General features: G+C 35.3%; 1 protein-coding gene across 12 annotated transcripts in view; it reads left to right on the top strand.

Annotated features, from left to right (window-relative positions):
- Nucleotides 1-21,894, top strand: part of CBLB (Cbl proto-oncogene B) — a 284,335-nt gene that overhangs the window by 120,598 nt on the left and 141,843 nt on the right. For all 12 annotated transcript variants that reach the window (XR_013482932.1, XM_078146682.1, XM_078146683.1 and 9 more), the window contains 3 exons: nt 9,621-9,742; nt 13,926-14,063; nt 19,625-19,712. Coding sequence is in view for 11 of the 12 variants with exons in the window: in XM_078146682.1 (XP_078002808.1) it covers nt 9,621-9,742; nt 13,926-14,063; nt 19,625-19,712 (348 nt within the window). In the remaining variant the exon portion in view is untranslated. The remainder of the gene's footprint in view (nt 1-9,620; nt 9,743-13,925; nt 14,064-19,624; nt 19,713-21,894) is intronic.

Below are 21,894 nucleotides of genomic sequence, written 5' to 3'. Positions count from 1 at the left end.
GCTGTGGGGAGCTTTTGGATTTGAAGCCAGTGCTTTCTGAGAACAGGCCTGCCTAGCAGGCTTTTTTTTTTTTTCCAGGTCTTTACTAGATAGGTTAGGGCATTCTAACTCTCCTAGACTTAGGCTCACCATCTTGCCTAAGGCTTGCAACATGCCATATGTTTTCTGGCGTAGTAATTTTGGGTATAATTCAGTGAAGACACTTCTGGAAAGAGCACTGAATTAAGAAGCCTAATTTTGAATCCTGCTTTACTGTTTACTGCCTTTGTGACCTGGGGAAAGTCACTTCAGGTAAACTGGGCCTGACATTTCTCTTCTGAAAAAGTGAGTGAGTTGGACCAGATAATCTCCAAGATCCTCCCCAGGCATAAATCTATGATCATCTGAAGAACCATTCAATTAATGGACCAACATATATTTATTGATTACCTTTCCTGTGCTAGGACCATACTCAACACTGGTTATACAAGTTCAAGGGATGAAATAATCCATGCTCACAAGGAACTTACATTCTAATGGGAGGGGCAACAGCAAGTACATATATAAAAATATGTAATATAAATATAAAACAGACAAGTACTAATATATAGGAAGTAGTTAAATACAAAGTTTTGTGGGAGGAAGGTCATTAGCAGTTCTAGAGATGCAGAAGAGCTTCTTGTACAACATGATGCCTGAGTCCTAAAGGAGGGAGAAGGGGATCTGGGTTGTGGAGGTGAGGAGGAGATCATTCCAGGCATGTGGGATGGCCTAGGCCTGGAGACTTGAGCGATGGGGTGTCATGTGGGAGTAACAGAAGGAAAGCCAATTTGATAGGAACAGTGTTAGAAAATGAAGTAATGTCCTCTGAGGCTGGAAAGCTAGGTTGGGGCAAGATTGTGTAGGACATTAAAAACTAAAAAGAGAAATTCATATGTTGTCTTACTGGGAATAGGGGACCAGAATTTGACTGAGTAGGGAATTCACATTGTCAGATCTGCATTTAAAATATTACTTTGGCCACAGTGAGTAGGAGAAACTGGCAAAGGAAGAGACTTGATGCAGGAAGACCAGTTAGGAAGTAGGCTGTTGCAATAAGTCAGGAATCACATCTATTTTGTTCTTAAAGATGGTCCAGAAATATGTCTTTGAAATGGTACAACTTTACAACCTTGAGAATTGCAAAATTCTGCCTTATATTCAGTGAAAATTTATAACTTTTCATTTAGGCCCACTTTTTTTTCTTGTCAGTACTCTTTGGGAAATATAAAAGTTAGCATCTTTCTCATCAAAACTCATGGAGCACAGTGGAAAGTACACCAGATGTGGAGTAAGAGACCAAATCTTACCCAAGAGAAGTCATTTAAGCTCTTTGCTTCTCAGTTTCCTCATTGGTAAAATGAGGGAGTTAGACTAGATGACTTTAGTAGCTCCTTCCAGCTCTAGATCCAGATTTTATATTATTATATACTGTTGTTATATTTATAATTTATATTACTGAAGGCATTCAAACTGCTCTTTAAAATCACTTTCTCCATATACACCAAGGAGGCCATTGACAAAAAGAAAGGTTTCATGTATACCTATAATATTTATAGTAACACATTTTGTGGTAACAAAGAATGGTAAATACATGAGAAGACCATCCGTTGTGGGATGGCCAAACAAGTGGTACATGAATGTAATGGAATATTACTTGTATTGTAAGATGGGTAACTGGGTCTCTAGGACTCTGGAATTGAGAGGATTTTGACAGAGGTTGCATTCCTTCTGCAGCAGTGAAACAATTGAACTGAGTGCCAAGTTAGAATAACCTCATTAAATAAGCTTGGAGATAGTGGACTTTCTCCTCAATCCCCCCCCCAACCCCCCAATAAACTCTGTCCTCTGTACTTCAGTGTGGAATTTGGGGCTTGAAAAGCTCAGATCTAGTGAGGAAGGCTGTTGCCCTGAAACAGATAGGTAATATGGTAAATAAAAAGAAATGATCAGAAAAGTAGGCTTATATTTTAATCCCAATAGGCTTTTGTTTGTGAAAGGATGTTTGATTCTGTGCCATAGATATCATGTAGTCCAACCTTCTCATTTTATATATCTGGAAATCGATTCTGAGGTTAAGTGACTTGCCCAAGGTCAACAAGCTAATGAGTGTCAGAGCTATGACTTGAACCCAGGTATTCTGGCTTCCAATTTCGTGTCTTTCCCACTATACCATCCCACTTCCCTAAATTTTTATGATTCTATATATGTAGCTATTATAGAAATGATTAGAAAAACAGGTTTGTATTTAAGCCTCATAATATTTCATTTTGTTATTATGAAAAGAGATTTATTTTGGTTGATATAAACTTCCAACAGCTGTTGGAATAGAATATTGGTCTTCCTGTTGACTGTGTTATTAGAATTTTGCCATTCTGATTTATGACCCTACTTGGCACTAGACTTAGAGGATCAGAGAGTCTGATTTATGTTAAGGGAACTGGATTGCCAAGATTAACTTTTAATTTAAGAGAATCCTTTAGCAGAAGGACAAATGAATTTTTGTCAACAAAAACTGTATAGTTTATATGTTTTGGTTTTTTTAGTAATTTCAGAATAATGCTTTTCACGTATTATATGCTAGAGTGAGGACTTAAATGCTACGACTGTAGAAAAGGTTTTGTTTGTGTTTGCTTTTTTTTTTTTAAGAATTTTTATAAAGGTATTCTTAGTAAGAGCTTTATGTAAGATTTTTTTTTTATAATGTAGAGATATGAAAGGAATTTTAAACCTTTCATGATACTTCAGTCCTTCTGATCTTGATCAAGTAACTTAATTACTTGGATGTTCAGTGGCCTCATTTGTAAAATGGCGGCATTTAGAGGAGATGATCCCCTAGTTTTCTACTTGTTCTAAAATCTTTGCTCCTGTCAACTTTACCTAATAATGCTAATTGCTTTATGATGGAAGCACTTTGTATTCATAATTCATATACTTTTTAACTAATGGGAAAACAAGGACCCTATAATAACCAGTCAGCAAGCTTTCTAAGTATTTGTTATGTGCTAGATGCTGTGCTGAGGGCTTTACAAATGAGGTAACTCATAATATCAAAATCATTGTCCCTATCCTCAGCTCACATTCTTTAAAAGCAATTTTTTCAAGTAACGAAATATATATTTATTTCCTCACCTTCTCATAATTGGAAAACAAAAGCAAAACTCTTGTAGCATATAGTCAAGCATCATCCATATCCAAAAATATATTTCTCATTCTACACTCTCACAAGGAGCTTGTTCAATTGATTTTCTGTCATGTATGACTCTTTGTGACTTCATTTGTGGTTTTCTTGCTAAAGATATTGGAGTGGTTTGCAACTCATTTTACAGATGAGGAAACTGAGGCAAACAGGGTTAAGTGATTTGCCTCGACTTCTACAGCTTATAAGTGTGAGAGGCCAGATTTGAACTCAGAAGGATAAGTCTTCCTGACTCCAGGCCTGGCTCTCTAACTACTTCAATTAACAAGCATTTATTAGGTCTTTAGTATTGCCAGTCACTGTGCTCTACTCTGGGATCTGAAGAAAGGCAAAAAACTGTCCCTCAAGGAGCCTACAATTTAGTGGGAACAACAGCATGCAGTTAGCTGTACATACAAGATCTGTGCAGGGTGCTAGAGGTAACTTCAGAGGGAATGCAGGAGCAGTGCAAGAAGTGGAAAAACAGTCTCTGGCGGAAGTTAGAATTTAGCAGAGATTTGAAGGAAGCTAGGAGTCAGAGCGTTGCAGTCACAGTGAAAACGCATAGAGTCCAGAGGTGGAGTGTCCTGTTCAAGGAATAGCAAGGTGGTCAGTGTCACTGAATCGCAGAGTACTTGGAAGGGGAGGAAAATGAAAGAGGACTGGGAATATAGGAAGGGTCAGGTTATGATGAATTTTAAATGCCAAACAGAGGATTTTATATTTGATCCTAGAAATAATAGAAAACCATAGCAGTTTATTAGAAGGGAAAAGGGGAGGGGCTGACATGGACGTGGTCAGATATGCTCTTTATAAAATAGCTTTGATAGCTGACTGGAGGATAGGTTGGTGTACGGAGAGATTTTGAGGAAGGGCAACAAACCAACCAGTGGGCAGTTGTTGTAGATGTCCAGGCGTGAGGTGGTGAGGATCTGCACCAGGGCAGTGACAGTCCTGGAGGACAGAAGGGGGTAGTATGTGAGGAAATATTGAAAGGCAGAAATGACAGGACTTGGTAAAAATTGGATATTGGGGAGTGAAGAGAGAGTGAGGAGTTGAGGGTGACACTTTTCATTTCTTTTATTAAAAGAGATTTGGAGCATGACTTCACATGGTTGTTAATGGCTGACAATTCTTTTATGGCCTGTTTGGTCACATCCTTTGACAACTTCTCTGTTGAGCACTGGCTTTGGGTCTTATTTGTTTCTGTTAGTATCTATATATCTTGGATATCAAAACCTTTTTTTTTTCACTAAGCTAACTGCTTCCCCTCTCCTAAACGAGTTAATTTTTTGTGAAAAACCTTTTCACCTTTAATAATTGCCTCTTAACCTTATTTGGTTAAGAATTCAACTTGACATTTAAAGCTCTTTACAGTCAACCTACCTGTCTAGGATGGCACTTCGTTGTGGTCCTTCACATACTTTGTTACACCCAGACAGGTCTACTTTTTGTTTCCCAGACTCAGTACCACATTTCCTGTTCTGCCCAATACTTTTGCACCATCCTACCTTGCCTGGAATGCTCATTGCCTTTGTCTTTCTGAATGACTAACTTTCAAGGCTCACATCTTAAGAAGAAACCTCCCTAATTTTTCCTTAGTAGTTAACTAGCAGTCTTTCTCTCTTCCTCAAATTATCCCTTACAAACCTAAATTTTTACATTTTTCATATGCAGGTGTCATTTTGAAAAAAAAAAGAAATCGTCATTTTATGCCTGAACCTAGCACAGGTTGTGGCACTACAGACAGTTAAGAAAAGCTTGCTGGGTTGGATTAGATATAATATAGAGGGAACCCTTGTAGTAGGCATACACTGATACTAAGAGAAAATATGTAGATTAAGTGAGCCCAAAATATTTATGTAAGCTTTTGCATAATCTATAATTTACATATGATAGGCACTTAATTTGGAATGAATCAAACATGATTGAATATGTGAATGAAAGTATATCACAGGCATGATACCAAATTTCAAATTAATGGATAAACCTGACCTTGATAACTGTTAAACCAAGGGCACTGCCTTCTTTTTTCTGTTTATAAGGAGTGGAAGGGGGAGACTTATTAGTTCAGGCTGCCGTAGAAACTAACTATATATATTTTGTTGTGATGCCTCAAACTAAATAAATTAACTATGGACCACTGTATTAGAGATCTGGGGCATTTCCACCCAGTTGTAGTCTTTGGATCGTTAGCAGTACTAAGTGTTCAGGGGACTGATTTATTCATGAGAGTGGAGATAATTGGCAGTTACTTCCGGATTCAGAATCTTCCACAAGCTTAAGTATTAGAAAGGTTTGGATTGCTTATAATTAGGACTTTCTTGTATTTATCAGCAGGATTGAATGGTTTCTCTTAAGGAGCATTGCATTGGGGATAAAAGGAACCTTTTAAATAAAAAGTCATTCCTTTGTGGTGATTACATTAAGTAGCATATTAAGTTACTAAATTATATTAAATTATTAAAATTATTCTCTTGCTGCTCAGTATTGTTATCTCTAAGATATCTGTGAAAGAAGGAAAAGCCATCTATTTTGAAAGCTTTTAAATGGTAGTTGGGGTGGGGGGAGAAGGTAGATTTGATATGTCTACAGTGAATAAACCATTTGTCCTTGGTCTGTCTATACTTGCACATGTCTGCATCCTAGTACAGTTATTTAAGGAGGTAGGAAAAGGTATAATAGGTTTTAGAAATTTTTTAAAATATAATTTAAAGGGCTGGATTTCAACTACTCTGTCTTGAAAAACTGGTTGTTGAGAATTTGAACAATATTATAAACCTGTTAAATTCACATTTACCTTAAGTAGAACACTAATCCTAGAATGATAGTAATAAGGATGAGGATAAGGATGGCAGCTCACATTTATCTAGTGACCAAATGTGCCATCCATTTGATTCAGCCACACTGACTTAGGGGAGGAAATGGCCAAGTGATACGTTGAAGGAGTAAGTGCAGAACTGGGGGTAAAATCCAGGTCCTCTGTTTCCAACTTAGCATATTGGAGGGAATATTGAACTTGGAGTCTAGAACACCTGAGTTCACATTCTGCCTCATGCATCTAACTAACTGTAAACCTGGGCAGGCCTTCTGACCTCTTTCACCCTCAATTTCCTTATTTGTAAAATGGGAAAAATTTATGACACCTACCTCCCAGAGTTATGAGGGTAAAATGAGACAGTGTCTGTGGAGTGGTTTACAAACCTTAAACTGCTTATATAAATGCTAGCTGTTATTCAAACTAATATTTTTTCATGGGAAAATGCACTCAAAATTCTACCTTGAAAATGATAGGAACATGTTGCTCTCATTCTCATTGCGTCCTGGGCAGTATTAGTTATAAATTTTAGCTCAAAGACCTCTGCTCTAAGGGAAAGCTAGGCTTTGTACTTAACTGATCCATAACTACTCATCTATGTAAGTGGTAGCATTTGGGAAGACAGAAAGAGCATTCAGCGTGTTAGTATTATTACTATTTTATTTAAAATTTCCAAATGATCTAGTGATTGCTAGCCAACCAAATTTTTTCAGTTTAAAAACAAAATATTATTTATTCTTGGAAGTATTGACATTTGACTTCCTTTAAACGTAAGTAGTCAAAACATTTTAATTTTTTCGAGATGTTTTCCTGCCTGTATTGAGTGGGCCATTTTCACCCTGAAAGCATAGTATGCAAATTTTATTACACAGATATTTCTACAGTTAGAACTTGGCCCTCTGTATTATTTGAGGAGCATTTTCTAATTGTGGTAACAGTTGGTCTGCAGCATCAATTTCATTTTTCATTTGTGTTTTGATATTTGCATTTTCTTGATAAAATTCAACATTGATTTATCAATTTATATGGCCTTTTCTGGGAGTAGACCAAATATTTATTTTTATTCTGTGTTCAAAGTGTTTTCTTCCTTCCACATGGTTCTCAAGTAGCTTACTTGTTTCTAGAGAAAAAAGGGAGGGGGGAACTAACACCATTTGCAAGAGCCTTTCCGTAGTGTTTACTTAGATTGATTTTTTCCCCCAAGTACTATTTTATGCAATTTTGACTCATCTGTCCAAGTTGAAAATTGAAATAATTCATTTCCCCTTCCCTCAAGTATATGGGTTAGAGGCACGGTGGGTTTGTGAGGTTCTCCAGTGCATCACTCCAGTTCTTCTCAAGTAGTTTTTCAGTGTGATAAGATGTCCTGAAGAGGTGTCAAAGAAGTTGAAAAACTTTTATTATAAACACATTTTTTCTTTTATTATTCTTCTCACAAAGGATATAATCCTTGAAGAATGTCCCTTGTAAATTTGAAATTTAGTGACAATAAGCATCATATGTTCCCTAAGAAACAAAAATGGCAATTCTCTGTTAACCATTCCTTGGAATTAAAAGAGCTTTTCCCCCCATTTAGGTTGAATTTATTATTACAACTTTATCCCACATTCCTATTTATTTATTTTTTAATCTTAAGTAGAATATGTTTGTGATAGAACTAATAATCTGATACATTAGGTCAACTTCTTGAAATAAGTGAAGCTCAGGTCTACAAATTGAAGAGATAAATTACTGGCAGCCTTAAGCAGTCTTGTCTATCAGTGGCTGTTTTTACCCCCTTCTGCTATGTTAACTAGGAGTGGGAGCGTATGATAAGATTAAGTAGATAATGGCGAGATAACTCAGACTTAAAATCTATTATGTTTCTGAACATCATCCTTATATTGCTGCTTTAAGAAGTAAAGCTATTGGACAAATTTAGCAGCTCTTTAAGACTATAAATTGTAAAGAAAGTGTTCTGCAATGGTAGAAGGAATTCTTTACCAGGCATTCCCTTCACTGATGAAAGTACAGATTTGGTCCAAAATAAAAGTCATAGATACGTAGAATTTTTGAGTTAGAAATCACCTCACTAGCCATCTAGTCCAGCACATACCTGAAATGGAATAACAGACTTAACTTTGGTTTGAGATTCTTCAGTTGAGGATGACTCACTATGTTTCAAGTTAGCTTTTTTTTTGTTATTCTGTTTATCAGGAAGTTTTTCCCAACATCAACCTAAATTTGCCTTTTTGTATCTTCTACACATTGTTTCTGGTGCTGCTCTCTGAACATAACAAGTCTACCCCCTCTTTCATATATAAGCCTTTCAAATATTTTAAAACAGCTATCATGTTCCCCCTGAGTCTTCTCTAGGCTAAATTTCACTAGGTTCTCCAATCAGTCTCCATCCTGATACTTGAGTTAGGCTAGAATTGTGGTTCAACTACAAACTACTTGTTTGAACTTGGACAGATTATTTAACTTATCTGAGCCTCAGCTTTTTTCATTTGTCGTTTGAGAGAGTTAAACATCTGTTCTGTAATAAATGCCCAAAATTTGCTCCATCAGGCTTCAGACTATTGCATATAGTGGAAATTATGTGTACATTATAAAAATATTGATTGCATTTCCTCTTTAATGCATGTATGTGATAATGGTGCAATCTTTTTTCTCTTTAGAGTTTTTCTGTTGTTTTGTTTTGTTTTTTTCCATTCACACCCTGGTGTGGTGGTGGTGGTGTAGCAGCATACTAAACTGCAAATGATTTGCAATTAATAGAAAATAGGATGTTCATATTTCTTACTCAAGCGAGGTGTTGTTTTAAAGGGAAAAAACCAAAACTTTAAAAATACTCTAGGTTTCTTACATTGCGTGAGAGTCAGTGTAAACAGTGGAACAACTTTGCTAAGTGGTGTGAATGCATTGTAACCATTTCTGTGTTTGTAATAAGAAAACCTCTTCTCTCTAATCTGATGTATAAAATCCCCCCTAAATAATAACATAAGCCAATAGTCTTTGTATTATCAAAAGTCACATTTAAGTTTTTTTGTTTAGAAAATTATACAAAATGAACTTGCACTGGAGGTCCGAGAAAGCTGCACATTTTTACCTTCAACAATTCAGCGTATATTTTTAAGGGTTTAGCATGCATAAGGCACTGTTCAACCTTTAAAGTTAGATCATGTCATAGGTCTTAGCTTCTTGAATCTTACTTTAGGATCATTGATTATTAGTGCTGGAAGGGATTCCAGAAGTCACCTGGTCCAGCATCCTTTTTTTACAATACCAGCTGACATTGAGCCACTGAATTACCCCACACAGTGGTCTAGAAGAGGGGTGGGGAACCTGCAGCCTTGAGGCCACATATGGTCTTCTAGGTCCTTGGGTGGAGCCTTTTGACTGAGTCCAAGTTTTACAGAATGAATCCTTTTATTAAGGGGATTTGTTCTGTCAAGTTTGGATTCAGTCAAAGGGCCATACTTGTGGCCTCAAGGCCGTGGGTTTCCCAGCCTGGTCTAGAATTTTTCTGCAGAAATTGGAAAGTTAATTGAATGTATTCTTGGTGTCTGTAACTAATATATGGCATTTTCCAACTAATGTAATTTCTTTTTTTGTATTTTAAAGCCTTGGGGTTCCATCTTACGGAATTGGAATTTTCTAGCTGTGACACATCCTGGTTACATGGCATTTCTAACATATGATGAAGTCAAAGCACGGCTACAGAAATACAGCACCAAACCTGGAAGGTGAGATATCTTTGTGGTTATATTGTTCATGAATAACTCATTATTTTTGAAAATTATAACTATCTACAAATATTCTTTTGTTATTAATCAGCATAGTGGATTTAAGGTCCCCTGTAATGATAGTGTTTTCCCTCTGAAATTACCTCCAGTTTATCTTGTAGATGTCTTATTTGTACATAGTTGCTTTCATACTGTCTCTTCCATTAGAATGTGAGTACCTAAGGTTGAAGGCATGAATGTTTTTAGCCTTTGTATCCCCAGAGCTTAATATCAGTACCTAGCACACTTAATAAATGCTGGATTGATGTAATCTTTATGGATCAAAATAACGTTTGTTGAACCTGACAGACCAATTATTTCTGCCTTAGACTGGTGGTGGTCATGCTGCACTTTTGGTATGCTTGCCTTAAAACCCCTAAATGAGTTCTGAGAACAAAAATGTAAACAAAGGGCTAGTCTATTGGCAAACTGTAGTCCTGATGTGTTTACACGTGTATGTATCTAAATGTATATATAGTACTATTGTATTATACTTTCTTAAGTACTCTGTACTTAAGTTCTTAAGTATTCATATTATGCGTTCTTAGGTATTGAGATTAAGAAATCAGGGAAAGCAAATATTGTAAAAATACTAAGTATTTGGGGGATTAGTTCCCTAGCAGATAAATTTACAGGTCTAAAATAGCTTATTGAGAGCTAAGCTTGCAACTTTTCTTTCTGAAGGGTGAAGGAAAGACCAACCAATTCTTACATAGAATTGTCAGGCCATTGTCCACATTCTTCTAGAATATGCCATGATTCAAGACTCATAGCTTCTTCCCTTTCTCCGAATTAGGATGACTACTTGTATTCTCTCCACTTATCCAAATTCTTTATCTATCCAAGTCTAGCTCAGGTCCTACCTCCTTCCTGAAGCTGATATTGACCATTTGGCCTATGCTGACCCCTCCCTTTTGAAGACTTCATAGAACTGTCTTTATCACTCACTATAGTGATTACAAAATTGTAGAACTTGATGATGTTAGAACTAGAGTGGACCCTAGAGAGTATATAAAGAAACTTGGGCCCAGAGTCATGAATTACCCACCTAGTTAGAAACAGCTCTTCCCACCCTTAGTCCTTTGTGCTGTTTTGGAATCATAGCATTGTAGTCTTGAAAGGAAACAGATGATCTAGCCTTTTTTTTTTTTAAGGGATGAGGTAGCTGAGGTCTAGGGTGTTATAATGACTTGTGCACAGCCACACAGCTAGTTAGTACCATCCTAGGACAGAGGTTTCTAATTGTGGTCTTAGGCCATTTTCATTAAAGTACAACTGTTTTGCATGTTGTAGACATTTGTTGAATTGTATTATTTATATCTAGTAATATTCCTATTTCATAATGATGTTCCCTTAAAGTAAATAGGTACAGAGTGCCTAGGAGTTAGTTATCATGGGCCACTTTTGTAAACATTTCTTATTGTTTTATTTAAAAAAACTTATTCAGATGCAGTCCAGGCATAGGGGACAGCCAGTGCAAAGTCAGGGCGATGGGAATGGAGTGCCATGTGTGAGGAACAGAGAAGGCTAGTTTAGCTCTATATATCTTGTATGTACATAGTTATTTTCAAGTGGTTTTCCCCACTAGGTTTTGAGTTTCTTAAGGGCAGGGATAGTGTTTTTGCCTTTCTTTTTAATCCTCAGCTTCGCACAGTGCCTGTTATAATATACATAAATCCTTAGTGTTTGTTGACTGACTGGCTGACTGAATCATTAAGTATGGGGAGTAGAACCATTAATGTGCAGTGAGGCTGGAAAGATGGAAGGGGTGAGATTGTGCAAGGCTTTTAGTAATAGGGAGCCACTGAGGTTTATTGAATAGTGGAGTGACATAGAGTTGTGTTTCAGAAAAATCACTTTGGCAGCTGTGTGGAGGATGGATTGGAGTGGGATAGAGATTTAAGGCAGGGAGACCAAGGAGGATGTCATTTCAACATTTCAGCAGTCTAGGGAAGAAATGAAGAGTGTCTGAACTAAAGTAGGGCTATGTGAGTAAAGAAAAGGGGTCACAGATAGTGTAGAAGTAGAAAAGTCAAGATCTGGAAACTGATTGGATTTGTTGAGTGAGAAAGAGTGAGACATCCTACACAACGTTAAAGCTTTGAACCTATGAGCTATATATTAGAATGGGTGTTGCCTTCAACAGGAGGTACTGTGTCACAATGTAGTGATTTTATTGCTTTGAGTATTTGGTATATTTGATGTACCCATAATTATGTACTGCCATGATTTCTGGAATGCTTTTGCTAAAGAACAGATTTTGGAATAGTACTGGAAAAATTTATTTTAAAAGCCTCCTAGACTCTTTGACTGTTTCATGATGCCTGGGGGTGCAGGAGAACAAACAAAACAAAATTGCAAACACTCTGACATTTTAATGGTTCTTCCCTCTGGAATTCACATAACATGGAAAGGAAATATCTGGGGTACTCCAAAAGAGCAGAAATGATGAGACCTGTTGAAATTTTTGTGCCCCAGAAGAGGTGAGAGGGTGTGGTTAAACCAGGATTTAATCTTTTCCAGTGGGTAAGATGAATTGTTTTTACTTCGTTCAAGTGCCTATCTCATCAGGTTTTGTTTTTCTGTTTTCTATGCTGGTCATGGATATATTTGATTTTTAGTATTTCCTAGAGTTTGATATATACTTATTAAGAATCATAGAATGACAGGCCTTTCTAGATATAACATTCTTAGATATCATTGTAGTAATTCCCTTAATTATTATTCTAGGGAAAGAGATGTGGTTCACACTCAGAGAAATTTAGTATAATTTGGAGATATCCAATTAAAAGGATACAGTGGGAATTATGCACTTTTGTGTCATAGCCATCCAAGGATCCATTTGTCCTGATTCTAGGCTTTATCATGGTTTTCAGGAGAAAAATGGGAGCTATCCAGCCAACCTCAGACTGTAGACTGCCCATGATTGGTCCACTCTCTTTCCTACCACCAACCTGGGTGTGTTCCTATGTGTTCAATCATAAATAAGCTACTTATATGCCTTTTGTAAATGCTTCACTCATGAGTAAGCCGTATAAGAATGCACATCCAAGTTGGGACAGTTTTTTTGGTGATTGTTAGTTATACCTTAATATCTTCACCTACCCTGCTTCTGGGGAAAGGGGCCAAGTTTAATTAGCTTGAATCAATCAATCATATTCTGCTAGTCAGTGTGCAAGTTGATTAAATTCAGACTTCATAGCCTCTATTAAATAGTTAATTGCCTTGTAAAGTTATTTTTACAGTACTTGGTTCATCAGTAACCATTATGTATCAGAAGATTTTTATTTCAGTTGGATACATTTAGGCAGTCAAGCTGTTTAAATGTGTCCAACAAAATTAATTGACCCAATTTTGATCTCTTTAACAGGTCATAAAATTCAAATATAAAGAATATGACAATTGTGAAGGCAACATATTTTGCTGTGTTAACATTTTGTAAAGTTGTGAAGAGAAATTGTCTGAAATTTTTAAAATAATAAAGAAGACACTTAAAGCTTTGCTAATGTCTCCTGCCATGGAGAGTCAATTTTAAGAGACTAGCCTTTTCCTTTGATTAATATTACTGAACAATTTGACTACTTAGGTGAAATACTGAGTTTGACAGGGTTAAATATCTGCTATGAACTCAAATATTTTAGCTGCTCACTAATGTAATTCAGAGATATTTTGGAGCTTTTCTCCATAAAAAGAAAAAAAAATAGAATGGCCATCATAATTGCAAAGTAAAGCATTTTTTAAAGCAATTTGCCTAATAAAATGAAAAACCCCAAATATTATTTTAAAATTATAAGCAAGATATAGTTCAAAATGAGGTTCTATGTTGCTAAATGCCTCTTTAGATGCTAATATGCAAGCATATCTCTTTTTTTTGTCTGAGACTCCTAAGTTGCTTGAGCAATATAATTTTAATTTTCTTCAGCGAAATAGGTAAATGAAAACTATCAGTGACCATTTATTTCATCAAGAAATGGGAATTTATAGCAGGTTACAAAACATGTTATAAAACATAAAAATAGATCCCAGGACTCCTAAATCTGACTTACTGCTATACCAGAATATATATTCCCTTTTGCTGCATGTATTTAACAGATAAGAATCTTGTATAAAAGATTAAGCCTTTTTCCCCCTTTCTTTTATTCAGCTACATTTTCAGGTTGAGTTGCACTCGACTGGGACAGTGGGCCATCGGATATGTCACAGGAGATGGTAACATCTTACAGACCATACCTCACAATAAACCTTTATTTCAAGCCCTGATTGATGGTAGCAGGGAAGGATTGTAAGTATTAAACATTTTATGGTTAAAGGTATCAATTCATTCTTTGTTATTTGTAAGGCTGTAAATTAGAGAATGATTTTTAATGTATGAAGTAGGTGAGGTATTTATTTGATTGTAGGAATCTTGGAGAGCAACTGAATAGCATCATTTACTTATATGTTCATGAAGAGAGTAGTAACCTTTGTTAAAATTCATTGTGATCTCTTCATTATTTATCTCCAAAAAACCACCAAGTTGACTAAATTAGTTCAAAACAAATGTATTTTAGAATATCTAGAATTTAGTAACAAATTGAGAGACTTAATGTATATGTCTTTGAGAGAGAAGTAAGTTTTACCTGAAATATTTTCAAAACAAATAACAAGGAGGTTTCCCTCAAAGAAATAGCTATTTGACTCCACTTTTGCCATAGCTTAATATGTTTATATGTTTGAAGTATCTTGAAATTTTTAAGTTTACATAGTTTATTTATTATTTATATTAGCACCTCCCTCCTAGGGTTGTTGTGAGGATCAAATGAGATAATAATTGTAAAGCAATGTGCTTGGTGCATGGTAGGTACTAAATAAATGTTAGTCAGGATTATCATCATCATCATCATCATCATTATCATTATTATTGTTAGTCATAACACCAGCTTGATGTCCAGATAGCTCATCTTGATAAAAAAAAATCGTATTCTAATTTTCTAAGCCAAAGTATGTGTGTGTGGGTATACATACATGCATATACATATGTATATACATATGTGTGTGTGTGTGTGTGTGTGTGTGTGTGTGTATATATATATATGTACATTTCTATATACATGCATGCATACCATTCTATCAGTATAAAACTCACTATTATCATTTCTCAGTTTAATAATGCTCTTAACTCCACATAAAGACCTAAGAATCTAGTAGACTCCTTATCAATGGAAATAGATACTATACGCCTTCCATTTCAGTATCACACATTTCTTTTTCCTTTTATTTTCTTTTTCCTCTATCTTGCTAAGTTCTTTGACAAATTCTATGATGAGTAGTTTAAAAGGCATAGATGATCTGAGTTGCTTAGCAGTGAACCATGGACATGTCCCCTCCAGCATAAGGCAGTCCACCCGAGTTATAGAAGAAAAGGTGATTCATTAAATTCCTAGGTCAGCCATGGAAAAGAGAAGGAATAGTAAGGCTTAAGGGAAATGATTTATTTTATTTCATCTATGGATTTTAAGAGATAACTAGGATTAATCAGTATGGCAGTACTAGTGCCATACTAAATACTAAAGTATTAATGAGCATCTGAAACTAGTATTTGTCTAAATTCACTGTTTATATTTGAATTATTTATATATTTCCCTAGAGTATGTTTAAAGATTTTTGTGTATTATTAGTAGATATCGTTGGCTGTTTTTTCTGAGAACATTTATGAGAGGTGATAGTCTCAGCTCTTCTTAAACTGGGTCGCAACCCACATTTAATAAATGCTTAAAGGGGTTGTGAGTGGAAAAAGTTTAAGAAGCCTTGGAATCTAGATCATAGATTAGCAAACCCAATTTGGCTCATGGGACAAACCTGTCACTCCTGTTTTTGTATAGCCTGTGAGTGAAGAATTTTTTTTTTACATTTTAAAATATAAACTTTTTTTAAAATGTAAAAACAATCTTATCTTGTACTTACTGAAAACAAGCGAACAAACAAAACCCAGGCAGGCCATAGTTTCTCCACCCCTGGTCTAAATGGACCATAGATGGGATAACTTTGCCATAATTTCTCATTTTCATAGCTAATATCCGTAGCCAGGCTTATCTCATATTTAGCTAAATGATACCCAGTAGAAGCCATTGGACTTTGCCATCTTTCAAAAACTAAGAATGTAAAATTAAAACAGTGTTATCAAAGTAGTCCAGTGCAGGAGTTAAAGTAAGAACATTCTGACAAATTAAAATAATTATCATTTCAAGACTATGGTGTGATGTATGTTTTTCCCCTTCTTGTAAAAAATTGCTACCTGTTTGTGACCAAATGGAACATACTGGATTTGGATAGTAGCTATAAATGATTTTGACACTGGCTCTGTTTGTTTGTATGCACATACTTAAGTAAGGAGCTGCAAAATGGTGTTGTAGAAGATGTGCTGGAATTGGTCAGCAAAAAAGCAGAATTCTTTTGCTTCTTCTGACATCACATGAACATGTGGAAGTTATTTTCCTTAACCTTTTTGAGCCTCATTTTTCTTATCTGTAAAATACAGTTATGATATCTGGTGTATTTACCTTCCAGTGTTGTGAAAATCAAATGAGATAATTTCTGTAGAGTGCTTTAGAAACCTTAAAATGATTATTAATATATGTGTTGTATTAAAATATGATCATAAAACATAAAGGAATGACATGGGACACGGGATCATTGGGTTTAGTTGCTTTTAGGAAGATAAATGTGTAAAATATCCAGGATAGATGATATTTTAATGGTGGTAAGTAGGGATAGAAGCTCTAAGAATACTTTGGCCAATTTCAGTATATACCATTTTGGGCAGATACTGAAATGATTATTCTGAAATCCTACTGAGGGCTGCCTTTATTATTGCTTTCTTCTTGTTTAGTCCTTCGCAGTCATGGAGAACAGTGGATCAGTTTCATTTCCATGTGCTTGACGAGAGTAGCCTTCTCTCTTATTGGCTCACCAGCCCCAATTTCCTTAACATTTCCTCTGGAACTTAGTTTCCATCCCTTTAATTTTCCTTGTCACTCTTTTTCTGAATCCTTTCTAGGTTTTCCACATCCTTTTAAAAGTCTGATGACCAGAATGGGACACAATACCTTAATGAGGGTATAAAAGTAAAAAAATTACCCCCCCGCAGCCCTTGCATGTCATCATTTTTATTACACCCTAGGATCATGTTGGCTTCTCTCCTCCCCCAAAATGGCACTGCATGGCTCACTCATTCAGATTGCAGTCAACTATGACCACCATCCCTAGGTCCTTATCTTGCCGGCTCTTCCTGACCCATCCTATATTAGTATTGCTTGTACCTTTTCCCCATCTCCCCAAATTTTATTCAACAAGCATTTATTGAGTACTTACCTTGTATAAAGCCCTGTGATGGGTGAGGAGGGAGGTGGGATGGAACACAGAGGTGTAAGACACTGTTATTGCTCTTAGTAAACATGCAAGCCTGTTTGATGAGATGTGTGCAAATAAATATAATGTAAAAAGGAGAACAAATTCTTACGAGAGGTCAGAGGAGGGAAATCTTTCAATTTAGTACTACAGGATTTGATGGACATGGCTTATTTTAGGTGTTAGAGATATGAAGATAAAAATGAAACCATCCTCCCCACACGCTTTGTGGAAGAGATGATATTTCCTTTCTGCTTTGAATGAATTGGGGGCTGGGTATTAGTACGTGAGGGAGAGACAAAAAAGGATTCCAAGTAGAGGGAATGGGATATGCGAAAAGCAGAGAGATGGGAAAATGTCTCCAGGAAGGAGAATATCTCTGAGGCAAAACAGGTGGTGCATTTTGGCTGGAATGTGGGACATATGACCATTATGTAGTGTAATATCATGCTGGAAAGGTAAATTGGAACCAGATTATGAAGGGACTTAGATATCAGGCCTAAAGACTTTCAACTTTGTCCTTTAGGCAAGAGGGACACATGAAATGTTTTTGAGCAAGACAGTGATATATTCTTAGTTCTGCATCAAGAAATTAATCTGACAGTGCCTGGAACATAGTAGGTGCTTAAAAATGTTTATTCATTGATGTACTGACATTAGTATTGAAAGGTAGAAAATGAGGGCAAGGCAGAGCAGTTTGGAGATGTTGCCTGTTATCAATTAGAAAGTGATAAGGGATACACTGTTACTAAAGCAATGTCAATGGAAACAACAAAAGCAAACAAAACAGAACAAAATAAAAAACCCAAACTCTAAATGGCATGCTTTGTAATTAAATTATACATGTCCCTTCTTTCTTTGCAGAGATATTGCACCATGGGTGTGGAACATTGCCTATACTGTCAGCCTCAGTTGATATTTTTGTTTTTCGTAACTGCTTTTCTGTCTCTCCTTTGTTATTTAAAAAAACACTTTTTTTAAAATAAAGGATGCCTCACTGTTAGGGGTTAAGGGGAGGGATATATTTGGAAATTAAGATGATACAGAAACAAAAATTATTAACTTTTCATTTTTAATTAAAAAAAAATTATGAGCTGAAATAGAGTGGGTCATAGTGAGTATAGAAAGGGGAGAGCTTGCCAAATTATAGTGGGCACAATTTGTTCTCAGCTACTTTTCATTTATTCCTATTGAAGTTTCTCCACTTTTAAAAGATAATTTTATTTTTTCATTTTGCCAGAGTTATTTTGGGAAAAAAAGTTTCTCCTCAAAAGTGTATTTTCAATTCCAGGTAATTTGCTGTGACCTCCAGATGTTGAGAATATTCTTAGCAAGTCATCCATAAAGCTGTTCATAAGAGTGAGCCTCTTGGGACACATTGCCAGGGGATTGTATTTGTAATCTTCATGTAGAAAAGAGAGGACATTCACTTCATTCAAAATATACTTATATAATCTTTTTTGGGGGGTGGTTTTATGAATTAGCAGGAAAATAATTTAGCAAGATGGGGTGACTTCAGTGGTTCCCCACTGCCTGGGAAATGAAGTCAGAGTTTAACATTTGCTGCTTTGTAGGTTTTTCACAATCTGGCTTTCCATCCTTGATAATAGAAGTAAGCATGATATTCTACATTTAACTTTCAAATCACACACATACATCCACACACATTAATATATGCAGTCAGCTGAAACACAAAGTCTTTCCTTTTCCCAAGATCTTTTTAAAGAACATCTGTTTCTTAACCTTTACTGTTGATAGAAAAAAAAGGTAACATCCCATATTCAGTTGGATCGTGTTAACTATGTGTTTTTTTGAAATCTTTTTCTTTTTTTGGTAAAAAATTTATTTTTATGTATTTGTCACTCCCATGTGAACACAAAATAAATCTGTTATTAATTTTCTCCATATGTTAACACATTAAAATATCATAGCAAGACTGTATTAACATTAATCAGATATATCAAAAGAAAACAGTTGACCTCTGGAATAAAACTTTCAGCTGTATAAAAGAAATACACTGTAATTCCTTGACAATAAATGTGCTTTGTTGCTTTATTTCATGCCTGTTCAGTTACTAAAATTCAGACTATTTGAGCCATAAGAGCAGGGAACTGTGCCTTACATTCTTTGTATCCATCTTAGTGCCTAGTGTAATGCTTTGTACATAATAAACTCAATAAATATTTCTTGAATGAATGAGTGAATGAATGTTAAAGTGAAAGGGACTTTAAATATAGCAGAATTTGAGGGAAAGAAAATAGAATTGTTTGCAAGTGAACCTTGTATTGCTAGGAATCCAGGAAGAGATTTTTATTAATGGAAATGTGTTAAAGGAAGAAACTTTGAACATAATATGTTTGACAGTTTTAGATTTAGGGACCAATAAATGTGGTTACAAGCGGTTCAACCTTTTTATTACTGTTAGATTAACAGTAGTTTTCATGTTTCAAAATTCAGCTATCTGTATCCTGATGGACGAAGTTATAATCCTGATCTGACGGGATTGTGTGAACCTACACCACACGATCATATCAAAGTTACACAGGTATGTTTGATTTCAGATGCATGTACCTATAATTAATAAACCCATTTAATGTATGTTTTATAGAGAATTAGTATGAATTTCAGAAATGAGCTTTTACTATCAATATCCTGGCTAAAAGACTGGATTCAGTTCAGAGCTATTTTAAGTGGAATTTAAGAATGTATTTGAGAAAATTAGGCAGTTTTCTTCAAATTCTCAAGAAGAGTTTTTCTTCAGTTCTTATTCCTCCTCTTTGGAATGAGATTTTTATAGAAACTTGTTTTCTGTTGGGTAGTAGTAGATTTTATTTTTTTTTTAAATGAAATCCTGAGTAATTATTATTAGGAGAATGGTGATAGTATGTATAGAAGTATTTCAAGTCTTTTAAAGGTAACCAATTTTGGAGAAGTCAATTTTTTTAAACTGTAGCTAGCCATTTGCTTTTTACTCCTTCCAGAAGAACATCTACTTTTTCTGTTTTTCTGTTTTTCATATCTCTAACTGAATAGCATTTATGTGAAGCTAATGTAGTCTGTGAACAGATTTGTGCATATGACATAAAGCCTAATCTTTTTTTTTTTTACCATCATGCTCCCTCTTTTCTGTAATGTCCACTAATGAACCTAAACTATAGACAATATAGATGATTTCTGAAAGCCTTGAAGAAATTGTGAGAGGAAAAAAAAAGTTACCTTTTATCTTGTATATATCAAGTCTTGAAAAATAAATAGCTATTTTAAAACCCGAGTTGTTGTTTGAGACAGTAAAATTTGAACAAACCTTTTTTTAAAAAATTCTACTTTGTCATTTTCCTGGTTTTTAAATTTTTTTGGGGGGGTGATAATATACTTAGGTTTTTTCTTTTAAATAAACAAGTGGGCATTATTTCCTGAAGACAACCTTTATTAAGTTGTATGTTCAATTCAGTTGTTTCATAATTTCTTTTGCTAAACTGTCCCTAGGGTTAAAAGGGAGTTTTCTTTAATTTATTTTCCCAAGATTTAAAATTTCTCTTTTGAATATACATTACCAGCATTGTTAAATAATTATCACCTTTGTAGCTCTTTGGTAATTTGTTGACTTTATTACCTGTTATGTTATTCTTTTCCTGTTGGGTCAATACTTGTGTTCAGTAATGCTTTTTTTTATTTGTTGTGTATGTCATTCTCCAAATAAGACTATAAACTTCTTGAGCACAGAGACAGTCTCTTAGGCAGAGAAGTGGTTATTCTTTTTTGATTATTTATTATCATATTATATTAAATGGTTGTTATATTTTATACCTTATAACACTTAGCATAATGATAGGTACATTGTAGTTGCTCAGTAAAGTCAAACTAGTATCTTGCCTCAAAACCTATCACTCCAATTTTATTTTTTAGCTTTCTACCACTAATCACTTTTCTATGTTTCTTTAAAAACTTTTTTTATTAATTTATTTTGATTTATCAATCATTTGCATAAGCTTTTGAGTTTAAAATTTTTCTCCTCCACCCTCCCCTCTTCCCTCCCCAAGACTGCACACAATGTGATATAGACTATACATATATATATTCCTATTAAACATTCTATATTTCTTTTAAACCTATAAACTGATCCATACTGAGTTCCTCTCAACAACTGAATATTTGAATATTCGAGTATCATCATACCAGAAAGCTTCAAGCCAGAAATAAGTAATGAGTTTAGATAAAAAGGCTGTTCTGGCTGACTTTTTTTGATTACTTGATGACATTACGTTTTTGTGAATTTTGTTCTAGTCTTGGAATTTCTGTTGTTCTTGTTTGTCCTTTGTTTTCAAAATGGACCAGTGACATCATGGGTGATATCTTGATTTTCATATGAATTAGATTTAAATGAGGCAGAGTTGTGCAGAGTCATTAGTCTTTCCCTGAGTCATCAAAAGTCTAGTGGCAGGACAAAAGTTAAGAGAACTGGCAATGGCCCAGGATGCAGTGAATGACCTTGGTGTCTTTGATGCCGACCAAGCCCTAAGCATTCCCTAGCACCTACTTCAAAGACCATTGGAACAAATTGTTCTCATCCACCCATTTAGCTGGAGGAAGGCTTTACATGCTTGGGGTAGACATCCCCCTAACTCACTGAAAGGTTTGAGGCCTTGGTAACGCTCAGGCCACTGGGGAGATGGTGTACCAGGATGTGGCCGCTGTGCAAGCTGTAGCTTCTCAGAGCCACAGGTGAG

Source organism: Phascolarctos cinereus, unplaced genomic scaffold, assembly GCF_003287225.1.
Source record: "Phascolarctos cinereus isolate Bilbo 61053 unplaced genomic scaffold, phaCin_HiC Scaffold_726;HRSCAF=1367, whole genome shotgun sequence".
NCBI classification, from domain to species: Eukaryota; Metazoa; Chordata; class Mammalia; order Diprotodontia; family Phascolarctidae; genus Phascolarctos; species Phascolarctos cinereus.
Note: the sequence above shows the minus strand (reverse complement) of the source record. Positions and strands in the feature narration are given on the sequence as shown.